Source organism: Ranitomeya imitator, chromosome 2 (genome assembly GCF_032444005.1).
Source record: "Ranitomeya imitator isolate aRanImi1 chromosome 2, aRanImi1.pri, whole genome shotgun sequence".
Taxonomy (NCBI): domain Eukaryota; kingdom Metazoa; phylum Chordata; class Amphibia; order Anura; family Dendrobatidae; genus Ranitomeya; species Ranitomeya imitator.
Window position 1 is genome coordinate 211965347 of NC_091283.1, and position 13515 is coordinate 211978861.

The window sequence follows — 13515 nt, forward strand, 5'->3', positions numbered from 1 at the left end:
ATCTGTTATCTATCTACTATCTATTATCTATTAAACCCAGTCAAGAAGTGTGTAATATTTAAAAGCAAAAATCTTTATTAACATACAACAGTACAAAGAGTATAAAACAGTGCCTCAAAACCAAATATAATACAATGTCAAAGGGAACAGCGAATCGAAAATACCCTACTTGTGATATCATCCACAGTTTTTTCTCTCTAAATTGTCACAGCAAGACAGCCCTACAGGTCATATCAGAGATGTCGCAAAATTGCTATCATATCCATCCCCGGTGGCTATACATAAACCAACCATCATATGACCCGAGTGAATCTTCACTTGCCACATCGTAGTTCGCACAGCAAAGCATGCATAGAGTTTTAAAACAAGACACACCCCTGCACAACCATACAGTTCACCCCCAGGAGGAAGCAGATGCGAAACGCGCGTCGGGGTTGTCGAGGGATAGCGTGCCACGAGGCAGAGGAACAAGGACACAGGTAATATGTACCGGGTAGATTGCCCATAACTTGAAATGGTATCCTTTACGTGATTTACTATTGGTCTTCTGTGACTGACATGTGAGGAGCAGGTTTGGCCTGGGATGTCTCTCTGATGGTGGGAGGCTTCTCTTGCCCGTGACTACGTTAACAGGACATATGAAATGGACTAAGTGCAATATTTGGCTGCCTTGCATGAACTGTATGGTTGTGCAGGGGTGTGTCTTGTTTTAAAACTCTATGCATGCTTCATGCTTCGCTGTGCGAACTACGATGTGGCAAGTGAAGATTCACTCGGGTCATATGATGGTTGGTTTATGTATAGCCACCGGGGATGGATATGATAGCAACTTTGCGACATCTCTGATATGACCTGTAGGGCTGTCTTGCTGTGACAATTTAGAGAGAAAAAACTGTGGATGATATCACAAGTAGGGTATTTTCGATTCGCTGTTCCCTTTGACATTGTATTATATTTGGTTTTGAGGCACTGTTTTATACTCTTTGTACTGTTATATGTTAATAAAGATTTTTGCTTTTAAATATTACACACTTCGTGACTGGGTTTAATAAACCGATGGTCAGTATGTGTAGATTGAGTTTGGAGTGTGACCCATTTTTGACTTTAGGAAATGGGTTGGTGCATTATGTTCATTATCTATTATCTATATATTATCTATTATATATCTATTATCTATTATTTATCTATTATCTATCTATTATCTATTATCTATCTGTCTATTATCTATCTATCTATCTATCTATTATCTATCTATCTATCTATTATCTATCTGTCTATCTATCTACCTATCTATGTGTATATATATATATATATATGTCTATTATCTATATCTCCCTTATCTATATATTATCTATTATCTATCTATTATCTATGTAATTATTATCTATAATAATAATAATAATATTAATTTATATAGCGCCAACATATTCCGCAGCGCTTTACAGTTTAACAGTTTCAAACACAACAGTCATAGGTAACAATGTTAACAATACAGTAATAAAGCAAAATAAGACGACCCTGCTCGTGAGAGCTTACAATCTACAATGAGGTGGGGGAGAAACAAAGTACAGGTGTGTATTTACAATGATGTATTTACAATGATGGTCCAGCCATCTTCAGGGGGTGGGGAGTAGATGGAGATAGTGAATGGGCTACACACACACACAAACATAAAATGACTGATTAGGGAACGTGATAGGCCGCTCTGAACAAATGTGTTTTGAGCGAGCGCCTAAAACTATGCAAGTTGTGGATGGTCCTAATATCTTGGGGTAGAGCATTCCAGAGGATTGGCGCAGCACGGGAGAAGTCTTAGAGTCGGGAGTGGGAGGTACGGATTAGTGCAGAGGTTAGTCGAAAGTAGTTTTCAGAGCGCAGCTGTCGGTTAGGCCGATAGACAGAAATGCAGGAGGAGATGTAAGGGGGTGCCACACTGTGGAGAGCTTTGTGGGTGAGAACAAGTACTTTGAATTGTATCCTGTAATAAATGGGCAGCCAGTGTAACGACTGGCGAAGAGCGGACACGTCCGAGTAACGATTAGCCAGATGGACAACCCTGGCTGCTGCATTAAGGATAGACTGGAGAGGGGAAAGTCGCGTGAGGGGGAGGCCAATTAATAGAGAGTTGCAGTAGTCCAGGCGGGAGTGGATTAGGGCGACAGTGAGAGTTTTTGTTGTCTCCATGGTGAGAAAAGGGCGGATTCTAGAGATGTTCTTTAGGTGTAATCTATCTATTATCTATTCAATGGGGAACACAATTTTTTAAGAGTTAGGTCAGAGAATCGGTTCTTAATTAATTTTTGGATGCTGAATCCAGAAATGATCTCAGTTTTTCTCTATCACGTCAAGTTTTTGAACTATAGGATTTTTGTCTTCTCAAAACTATGTACTGTACCTAAAAAGTGTTTTTTTTTTTAAATAGTACAAATATGAACAAAAAATGAAATATATAAGAAATAGGCATGACAAAGTTGTGACTACTCTTACAAGTTGCCACGTAGCTCTATATGAGTCGAATTGTAGTCAGATAACAAGTCTTATTACAGATATCAGTGCAATTGTGCTTCTCTGGCAGGTAAGTTGTGTAGGAAAAACTTGACGTGCTAGAAAAAAACTGACTACATTTTTGGAATCAGCATGCCAATTTTAGTATAAATCAGCTCAAAAACCTAACTCAACAGATTTTTTTTTTCAAATTGTTCCCCTGTGTTATCTATTATTTATCTATATATTATCTATCTATCTATTATATATCTATTATCTATCTATTATCTATGTATCTATTATCTATCTATCTATTATCTATTATTTATCTATATATTATATATCTATCTATTATCTATTATTTATCTATTATTTATCTATTATCTATCTATCTTTTATCTATCTATTATCTATATGTCTATTATCTATCTATCTATCTATCTATTATCAATTTATTATCTATCTATCTATTATCTATCTATCTATCTATCTATCTAATCTATCTTTCTATCATCTATTATCCATCTATCTATTATCTATTTATCTATTATCTATCTATCTATCTATCTATCTACAGTCCAATAGTTGTGCACGCTGTGAGAATCCACAGGTTCACAGACACATAGATTGACTGCCGACAGGAGCCCCAAGCCTTAACAACCCCTTTAACACTCGCCTTGCAGCACTGAGATCCCTGTGCTCATTTCTAACTAAAGGCAAAACTGCATGGAATATGTATGGGTTTCCAAAATCATACAACAACTGACCCTAGAGTGTGTGTCTACGGGCTCGTTCAGAAGTATTTTATACGGAAATTTTCTGACTATGCTACAATCGGACGGCGCCCTCCCAACGTGATGAATAGGGCTGTTTAGATGACAGATTATTCACTCGGAACAAGTGCCCATGTGAAAGATATTGCAGTGTGCGCCATTCTCTTACAGATATCAGATGAAACTCCCCTGTACAAGTCTATGATTGAGCCAAAAAATTGGATCCATATGAAGTTTCTGATTTTTATGGATACTTTGCAATCCTAAACCAGGAAACTGTATTTTTCTAATTTTTTTTTAAATGTTGATGTAAAAATCGGATATGAAGATGACACACCGATGTTGTATGGATGGCGTACGGAGGACGGTGCGGATTGTAATTACCGTAGCCAATTTTTCTTGACTGTTATCGTAAGTATTTTCCTCCGGTTTCTGTGCTCCTCAGGATCCAGCTGTGATATTCAGGTTTTTGTTTTCATTTGTAGGTGAAGATTGAATATTGTACACCTTCTACAATAGGCAAATTTTCTGAAGATTTCTCCCATCTTTTTTTTTTCCGGAGGTATCCGTCTATGAACATCGAGAAGATAGGCAAAAATCATATATTCCACCTGTTCTCTAAACAACGTAGAATAAACATCCCATCGGCTAATTATTATTTGCTCTCGTTATGAACACAAGAGACAAAAAAAAGTAATGAAAACCATTCTGATGGGAAGGCAGAGCTCGAAGGGGAGGGGAGAAAATGTTGGACCGTGTCCTAAACTGACCTCAGCAGAGCTGTAATAAGAGATTCTGGTAAACGTAGAATGAAAAATCCCTGGGGAGCCCGAGAGTAAGAGAGGGAAAGAAAAGGAGGAAAGAGAAGCAGATAGATCTTCAGGAGTATAATATCCTGTGAAATTGAAAGCAGCCGCTATTATCACTTCAGAGTAGAAAGAAAGCTCGAGCGTGATGTTGTAACATAATGCTTTTATCAATCAGCCCTGCTGTGCAAATAGATATGACATTCTCAATGAGCACATTCTATTTCAGACAGATGGAAATCTCTACTACAGAACCAAAATACTGGATTCGATTACCGCAGCTCCAGTGTAGTAGATACAGGAAGTTATTGTTTACAGCCGGAGCAGCGCACACCATAAAAGAATCGAAAAATTGTAAATGAGCTGCAGTGACAGAGTCAGACTGTGGACAAGGGTGGCGCTGTTTGTGGAAAAGGCTAGAATTATAATTTAAAGAAGAAAAATCCTTTTTTTTTTAAAAAAAAAAAAATAGTGTATTTGATTACCGCAGCTAAAGTATAGCAGATACGGGAAGTTACTGTTGACAGCAGGAGCAGTGCACACCATAAAGGAATTGAAAAATTGCAAATGATCTGCAGTGACAGACTCGGACAGTGGACAAGAGTGGTGCTGTTTGTGGAAACGGCTAGAATGATAATTTAAAAAAGAAAAATCCTTTTTAAAAAAAAAAAATAGTGTATTCGCTTACCGCAGCTAAAGTATAGCAGATACGGGAAGTTATTGTTTACAGCAGGAAGTGAACACACCACAAAGGAATCGAAAAATTGCAAATGATCTGCATTGATAGACTCAGACTGTGGACAAGGGTGGCGCTGTTTGTGGAAAAGGCTAGAATTATAATGTAAAGAAGAAAAATCCTTTTTTTAAACACTGGATTCAATTACCGCAGCTAAAGTATAGCAGATACGGGAAGTTATTGTTGACAGCAGGAGCAGCGCACACCATAAAGGAATCGAAAAATTGCAAATGATCTGCAGTGACAGACTCGGACTGTGGACAAGGGTGGCTCTGTTTGTGGAAAAGGCTAGAATTATAATTTAAAGAAGAAAAATCTTTTTTTTTTAATAGTGTATAAAATTAATGCAGCTAAAGTATAGCAGATACGGAAAGTTATTGTTTATAGCAGGAACATAAGAAAAATAAATTGTGTGGCATTAGAAAAATTGCAAATCATCTGTAATGGTAGACTCAGGCTATGGACAAGGATGGCGCTGTTAATTAATATGGATATAATTCTAGTTTAAAGAAAAAACAAATTTCTTTAAATAAAAAAATTCGGCATTCGATTACCGCAGCTAAAGTATAGTAGATACGGGAAGTCATTGTTTACAGCTGGAAGTGAACACGAGAAAAATAGAATTGAATGGCAATGTAAAAATTGCAAATTATCTGCAGTGACAGACTCATACTATGGACATGGGTGGCGCTGTTTCTTAAAATGGCTGTAATTCTAGTAAAATAAAATATGAAAATAAAACAAATATGGTATTCAATTACAACAGTTAAAATTTAGTAGATAATGCAAGTTATTGTTTAGGAGTTGAACAAAAGAAAAAATGGGTCATATGGCATTAGAAAAATTAGAAATTATCTCCAGCAGCAGACTCAAACTATGGACAAGGGAGGCGCAGTTTGTTCATTTTTTTTACTTGATTACCGCAGCTTAAGTGTAGTAGATGCGAAAAGTTATAATTTGCAGCAGGAAAAAAGGAATTGTAAGGCATTAGAAAAAATGCATATTCAGATCATGGATTAAACTACTTTCACACTAGCGTCGTGTGACGTACGTCACAATGCGTCGTTTTGGAGAAAAAACGCATCCTGCAAAGTTGCCCGCAGGATGCGTTTTTTCTCCATAGACTTGCAATAGCGACGCATTGCGTCGAATGGCCGCACGTCACATCCGTCGTGTGACGGATGCGTCGTGTTTTGGCAGACCATCGGCACAAAAAAACATTGCATGTAATGTTTTTTTGTGCTTCGTGTCTGCCATTTCCGACCGCGCATGCGCGGCCGGAACTCTGCCCCCTCCTCCCCGGACCTTACAATGGGGCAGCGGATGCATTGTAAAACTGCATGCGCTGCTCCCGTTGTTCATTTTTTTGCAGTTTGCGTTGGTACGTCGGGCCGACGCATGGCGACGGCCCCGTACCGACACTAGTGTGAAAGTAGCCTTAGGAGAAAGCTAATCTTTTTTTCTAATCCTGGAAAACCCATTTAATCTCAATAAGTGGAAATCATTTCTACAATTTTGATACTTTCAGTTGAAAGTTAATATTTAATTTGCATTGTTTTCACAATCTGGAAAACGTAGCTTGTTAGTAATACACCTTCTTGGTTTTATTATATATACACGAACCTAGAGGTTCAGAATATATAGAAAGCGGTCAATTACAGAGGTCCTTCAGCCTTCATTATTCTATTCTGTTGTTTGTTACACTTTTTAGGGTGAAAAAAAGGAGAAATTAGTGAATACAACTAAAAATCTGATGATCACGTTCATATGTGCAGAGTGAATGTCTCACACTGGAGACCCATAATCATGTAGAGATATTAAAATGTGGCTCCAGGGACTCTCCTATTTAGTCACTGGTCTATTCGAGAGGCTGAGCACCATTTGCATTCCGATTCCCTCCACAGTTGTATGATTTTATGTCAGGACGTTTTCTACGGCAACCTCAGCAAAGCCCTTTTTATGGACCTTCCTTTGTTAACAAGTTCATTGTCATGCTCAAAGAGGAAATTGTCTACTTCAAGTTGTTGCCAGACAATTGGGTTGTCACTGCATGCATCCCAACACCATGAATGACTGCCCAGACCATGACACCCATTAAATTCGGGCTTCTCACCGTCACATGATGTTCCACTAATCCAAAGAACCTTAGGCCACTCCAGATTCTTGACATTGCCCATGGTGATCTTAAGCCTAAGTAAATTTACTCGGCTAAAAACATTAATTTAGGATGTACAGTGGTGCACAGGAGGAGTTGTGATGAAGCTGAATCTAGGATGTGGTGCCAGACAGGGTCGTAGACACCACTATTATATACTATATACTATTTCCTGGAGGTTCCGAGAAGCCTTTGCAGTGCCTAAGAGATTTTCTAGCTCTTCTAGGAGTCTAGGAGGCTTTCCCTCTTTTTGGGAGTTTCCAGGACGTTCTGGGTGAATTGGAAAGTATGGGTTATGCCTCTACCTATAAATATATCTTTCCATGGTTTCTTTAGTTGTAAAGACTGTAGTGATTGTTGTATTAAAGGGCTGTTGTTACACGCTGTGCTCCTCAGCTCCGGGTGGTCCTATTCTGTCAGCTTATGTTGCCAACCACTTTGCAGCTGTACTGTTGTTGCTCCTAGATGTCTCTTCCTCGTAGAATTTGATGAATGGGCCTCATTAAAATGAAGGCATCCTGTGACAATCCATTACACATCTATAGAAGTTGTATGACTACACAGCTGTTTGCTTTATTTTATGCAGCTGTTGGCTGCAATGGTTGAACCCATAAGTTAGATAGGGTGCCAAAACTTTGTGGACTCGTAATATGACTGGTCTATTTCTGGGGTATCTTCTTGTGTTTTGCTGGATATTCGACTTTCACAAGGTTGTGAACGTGATTCAATCAATAATAAAATATATTCTGTATATCTAAATATTTACAAAGGCTATAAAATGGACAATATATTGTCTAAATATGTAATTTAGGGCTGTTCACTGTGAATTTGGTTAGATTGGCACATGTCAAATGATATCACATTTATGTTTTGTAGAGATCTGAAACATGGACGAGTCTACAAATACCAAATTGTGACTGTGACTGCCAATGGAGAGAGCAAGCCGTCACCAGAGCTGGTTTATCATCATGGCGATGGATACTGTGGGGATGGAATAATCCAAAAGTAAGAGGCTGGGACATGTTTCATAGGTAGCCATTTATCTAGTCTGATAGCCAATGGATAAAGGTCCTCTTTGAAAGGGAATGTTTTTCTCGAAACCTTCTTTATTAACCAAAAGCATGGTCCAATGCTTGTCACATACAGTGACAACTTCCAGATCATAGGCTTGTTTTACACTTTTTGTTAAGGTTTTGTGAAATGGAACCACCACCAGAGCCACATGGACACTTGGACAACACCTCAACAGGTCATGATACATCTAGCAGCTGAAATATGCTAAAACACCAGTTGGTTCTCCAGAGTATACATATCCAGACCCATCTGTGCACATGGGGAAAATTGTAATGTTACATGGCACATATTCAATATGCATATTGTCTCTTCAGAGAGGAAGAGTTCTAGAACTCTAACGCCATCAGTTGGAAGTAGCCATCCTAAAAGTCATCATCTACTCTATAATGAGCCTTGCCATATGACATAGGATAAAAACCAAGCCAGAATCTCAATTTGCAGACACGGTTGACTTTTAAGATTGCTGCATCCAATAAAATTCTAGTCTTTTTTGTCTCTGAAGATACAATTTGCATATTTAATTTCCCATAGGAGCATGCATGGCTTATAAGTCTCCTCACTCTGACATGCCAGGCCTGGCTTGTCACTCCCCACAAGAAGAAACGTTACCCCTTAGACACCATGGCACATATTCAAAAGAATAGCTGAGTTCTCTAATATGAAGCAATCTTTTCTTCGGCTGTACACACCATATAATAAAAGGGGTCTTATTAGGATCGCCAGGTGAGGTGGATCCTCTAAGCCTCAGGACCTGGGGGGAACACGGGCCCCAAGGCATTGATGCAGCAAGAAGGAAGGAACTCAGGCAGTGAGAACTTAGCACACTCAGGAATCACAGAAGCCTCGGGGTGGTTGAAGTGGAATACAGCAGGGATGAATCCAAATTAAAGCACAGAATGGACAGAAGATGGCTCTCACCAAATATAGAGGTCTAAAGTCTCAATACCAAGACACAGTGCTGTGTCTTAATCTTCTTTAAATAGGCCAAGGCAGATGATGTCATGGAGGTACGCCGGGCTACTTGTAAAATCAGACATGGAGCACAGTAGAGGGCAATAGTCATAGAGAAAGGTGATGGAGTCCTGCCAAATCAAGGAGTCAAGTAATAAGACTTGAACAAAGGACCTCTCTCTGTGACAGCTATATGCCCCTAGAATGAATAAGGACATGAGCTTTCTAATTGACTACCCCTTTACATAAAGTAATTTATAGAGTATCTGTCATTTTATTTTATTTTTTCATAAGTCAATAGAATGCATATAGTAATATATCTTATTAGAGAAATCTGCTTCTTTCTCTTCTTGGACTGATTATTCAATCTCAAAATTCTCAATTCATGGGTATTTATGTCTCTAATAAGTGCAGATTTTCCCATTACTGTGATAGGAGATGACAGTTGATGGTTACAAAGTTCTATGGAGAACTGTAACTCATTTCAGGTTAAAGGGACACTGTCACCCCCTCTAGCCGTTATAAACTAAAAGAGCCACCTTGTGCAGCAGTAAAGCTGCATTCTACCAAGGTGGCTCTTTTAGTTTTTGTTGCTGTTATTCCCAAAATAAAGGTATTTATAATTTTGCCCAAATACCTTTCTTTAGACCTGGAGGCAGGTCTGAACCCCCCTCTTTGAAGCACCCAACTGCCGTCAGTCATATCTTCTGGGGTGCTGGTCGCCGCCCCCCCCCCCCCCAGTGCTGTTTTTCTCTGAAATCCGGCGCCTGCCCTGTTCTCTTCTGCCTGGGGCAGGCGCATTGACCATTGGCCGTCTGACCTCACCTGCTGGGTGGTAGACTGCGCCTGTGCGGGCAGTGCGGCCACCCAGCTACTGAATCCCAGCCCCGCACTGTGCATAATGCATAACACACTGCGGGGCTGGGATTCAATTATAAATACCTTTATTTTGGGAATAACAGCAACAAAAACTAAAAGAGCCACCTTGGTAGAATGTAGCTTTTCTGCTGCACAAGGTGGCTCTTTTAGTTTATAACGGCTGGAGGGGGTGACAGTGTCCCTTTAACTGTCTGTGTCTGCCTCCAGCTCCTCCCACCTCAGGAGAACTTGCTGAAGAATGTCTGTGTCTGCCTCTAGCTCCTCCCAACTCAGGAGAACTTGCTGCAGAATGTCTGTGTCTGCCTCTACCTCCTCCAACCACAGGAGAACTTGCTGCAGAATGTCTGTGTCTGACTCTATCTCCTCCCACCTCAGGAGAACTTGCTGCAGAATGTCTGTGTCTGCCTCTAACTCCTCCCACCTCAGGAGAACTTGCTGCAGAATGTCTGTGTTGGCCTCTAGCTCCTCCCACCTCAGGAGAACTTGCTGCAGAATGTCTGTGTCTGCCTCTAACTCCTCCCACCTCAGGAGAACTTGCTGCAGAATGTCTGTGTCTGCCTCTAGCTCCTCCCACCTCAGGAGAACTTGCTGCAGAATGTCTGTGTCGGCCTCTAGCTCCTCCCACCTCAGGAGAACTTGCTGCAGAATGTCTGTGTCTGCCTCTAGCTCCTCCCACCTCAGGAGAACTTGCAGTAGAATGTCTGTGTCTGCCTCTACCTCCTCCAACCACAGGAGAACTTGCTGCAGAATGTCTGTGTCTGACTCTATCTCCTCCCACCTCAGGAGAACTTGCTGCAGAATGTCTGTGTCTGCCTCTAACTCCTCCCACCTCAGGAGAACTTGCTGCAGAATGTCTGTGTTGGCCTCTAGCTCCTCCCACCTCAGGAGAACTTGCTGCAGAATGTCTGTGTCTGCCTCTAACTCCTCCCACCTCAGGAGAACTTGCTGCAGAATGTCTGTGTCTGCCTCTAGCTCCTCCCACCTCAGGAGAACTTGCTGCAGAATGTCTGTGTCGGCCTCTAGCTCCTCCCACCTCAGGAGAACTTGCTGCAGAATGTCTGTGTCTGCCTCTAGCTCCTCCCACCTCAGGAGAACTTGCAGTAGAATGTTTGTGTCTGCCTCTAACTCCTCCCGCCTCAGGAGAATTTGCTGCAGAACATCTGTGTTCGCTAATAGCTCCTGCCTCCTCCTCTATAGAATTTTAAAAGCACCAACTGTCACATCTATCTTCACTGAATACAAATTTTACCTGTAACGTAAGAATGATCAGTCCAGGAAGAGAAATAAGTAGATTATCAATAAGATTTTTTTACAAAGTTTCTTATTTTTATGTGCACTATTGATTTGTGAAATAAAATTTTTCATAATGTTCACTCTTAAAGTATGTGAAAAACGACTAGACCTTGTGTAGACAGTGATTACCCAGTGGTCTGGATTTGAATTAGTTCTTTAAATCCTGACAAAAGAGAAAAAATACATTAAGCTTCTATAAAGTGATGATTTACAGAAAGGATGTCACATTGACGTTAGGGGAATGCGAACTCAGGAGAATCTACCAAGTATGAAAAATTAATGTTACAAGGAGAAATATTGCTGGAGTTAGATGTACTTACTTTACTGAACAAATAATGCCGGATCAAAGCGCTGCACATAAATATATTAATGGACCTCAAAGAAGGAAAAGTAAATGAATACTTTGCAGAATGGGACTAATGTCGTATCAGCAAAACTGTATTTAGAGAATTGTATCGATGATGATGATGATACACAACGATCATAAACTCCTCCATTTCTTGTAAGTGGCACCACTCTCATAAGATCTTAATAATATGTCCTCACCCTGGACACCTAAGAAGGGGGTTGGGTAATTTTTGAGACTTTAGTTTTTTTCTTTTCTTTTTTAAATATATGCATTTTTGGCAAAAAAATTCTTTATGTAATTGGGGTTCATGAAAATTATATAGTTTCCATTTACAAGCAAAACAATGCAACATTTTTAATGAAACTGATTTGCAAAAATAATTGCTTGCCCCCAATACATCCAGTAAAAAAACTGTCCCCAGAAGTGGACCCCTTTAAGGTAATATAATTGTTTTTATAGTTAATCTGAGGCAGTGACCCCCGTTACAGCTAGGGGCGCTGTTTGTGCTCCCCAGAATGCGCACAGAGGTGTATGAAAGCCATAGGTGTGCATGGCAGTCGCAGGTGTAGCTGTGATTGCAATGTGAGGTAGTGACTCGTGTCACAGGTAGGGGTCGCTGTGTGTTCTCCCCAGGTTGTGCATGAAGATGGATGAAGTCCATAGGTGTGCATGGGAATCACAGATTTCCCGTCTGGGTTATCCATGTGGCTGAGGCCACAGGTTTGTGCTTTAAAAGCGCTGCAGTAAGGGGTATGGGTGTGTCAGGTGTGAGGTGCACACATCAGTGTCAGTCTGGTGTGTGCTGGTGTGCAGAGCAGAGGCCTGCAGAGCGCTGGCTGAGTGCATGGAGGCACAGGCCAGCAGAGCCAGCACCCAGGGCATCTGAATAGCCTGGCACCCGTGGCATACACAGCTATGCAAGTCGTCCAAGTACTGGTCTCTGATGTGGACAGTCCTGTGCCTGGAGGTGCATGTCCTGTGCCTGAAAGAGGACTGGTATGTGTAATGATTGCAAACAGGTGGATATGGTGCCCGGCTGCTATCCAGAGGATATCCTGGGCTGCGTACTGCTGTGTGAGTAAAGCGACTGTGATACAGTGCTGGAGGACACCCACGGGAACTAGTCAGAGGAGGGCTGGCATGTGTAGTGCCTGCAACATGTGAAACTGTGTTTGGAGACTGTAATATGGCGTGCGGTCGCCCCACGGATACAGGACAAAGAGAGGTCCGACGTGTTTAGGGACTATAATCTAAACCCGTATGATATTTAGTGCTATAAAACGGGCACTGAGACAAGATGCAACTGTGTGTATTGAACTTTGATATCATGTAATACAAAGCGCTATTGACTTTTATATGTGAAGTAACACATTAAAGAGACTTTTGTGTTTGAACTTTGTGGGTCACCGCATCTTCACTGCATACGATGCTACTGCGGCATCACATTAGATACAATGAGTGATTGGTTACTATAAGCCATTCCTCCAATAGTTTCTGACATAAGTCTTATTGCGACATCATGTTCAATCTTTTATGCGTCTGTGCCTTGTTCATACAGCGCAGTTTTTATCTTGGTTTTGCGCACATATACAGTACAGACCAAAAGTTTGGACACACCTTCTCATTTAAAGATTTTTCTGTATTTTCATGACTATGAAAATTGTACATTCACACTGAAGGCATCAAAACTATGAATTAACACATGTGGAATTATATACTTAACAAAAAAGTGTGAAACAACTAAAATTATGTCTTATATTCTAGGTTCTTCAAAGTAGCCACCTTTTGCTTTGATGACTGCTTTGCACACTCTTGGCATTCTCTTGATGAGCTTCAAGAGGTAGTCACTGGGAATGGTTTTCACTTCACAGGTGTGCCCTGTCAGGTTTAATAAGTGGGATTTCTTGCCTTATAAATGGGGTTGGGACCATCAGTTGTGTTGTGCAGAAGTCTGGTGGATACACAGCTGATAGTCCTACTGAATAGACTGTTAGAATTTGTATTATGGCAAGAAA

General features: G+C 40.6%; 1 protein-coding gene across 1 annotated transcript in view; it reads left to right on the forward strand.

Annotated features, from left to right (window-relative positions):
• The window catches only part of PAPPA (pappalysin 1), a 447251-nt gene that overhangs the window by 210254 nt on the left and 223482 nt on the right, over positions 1–13515 (forward strand). The window contains exon 8 of the mRNA XM_069748556.1: positions 7831–7959. Within this exon, the coding sequence (XP_069604657.1) occupies positions 7831–7959 (129 nt within the window). The remainder of the gene's footprint in view (positions 1–7830; positions 7960–13515) is intronic.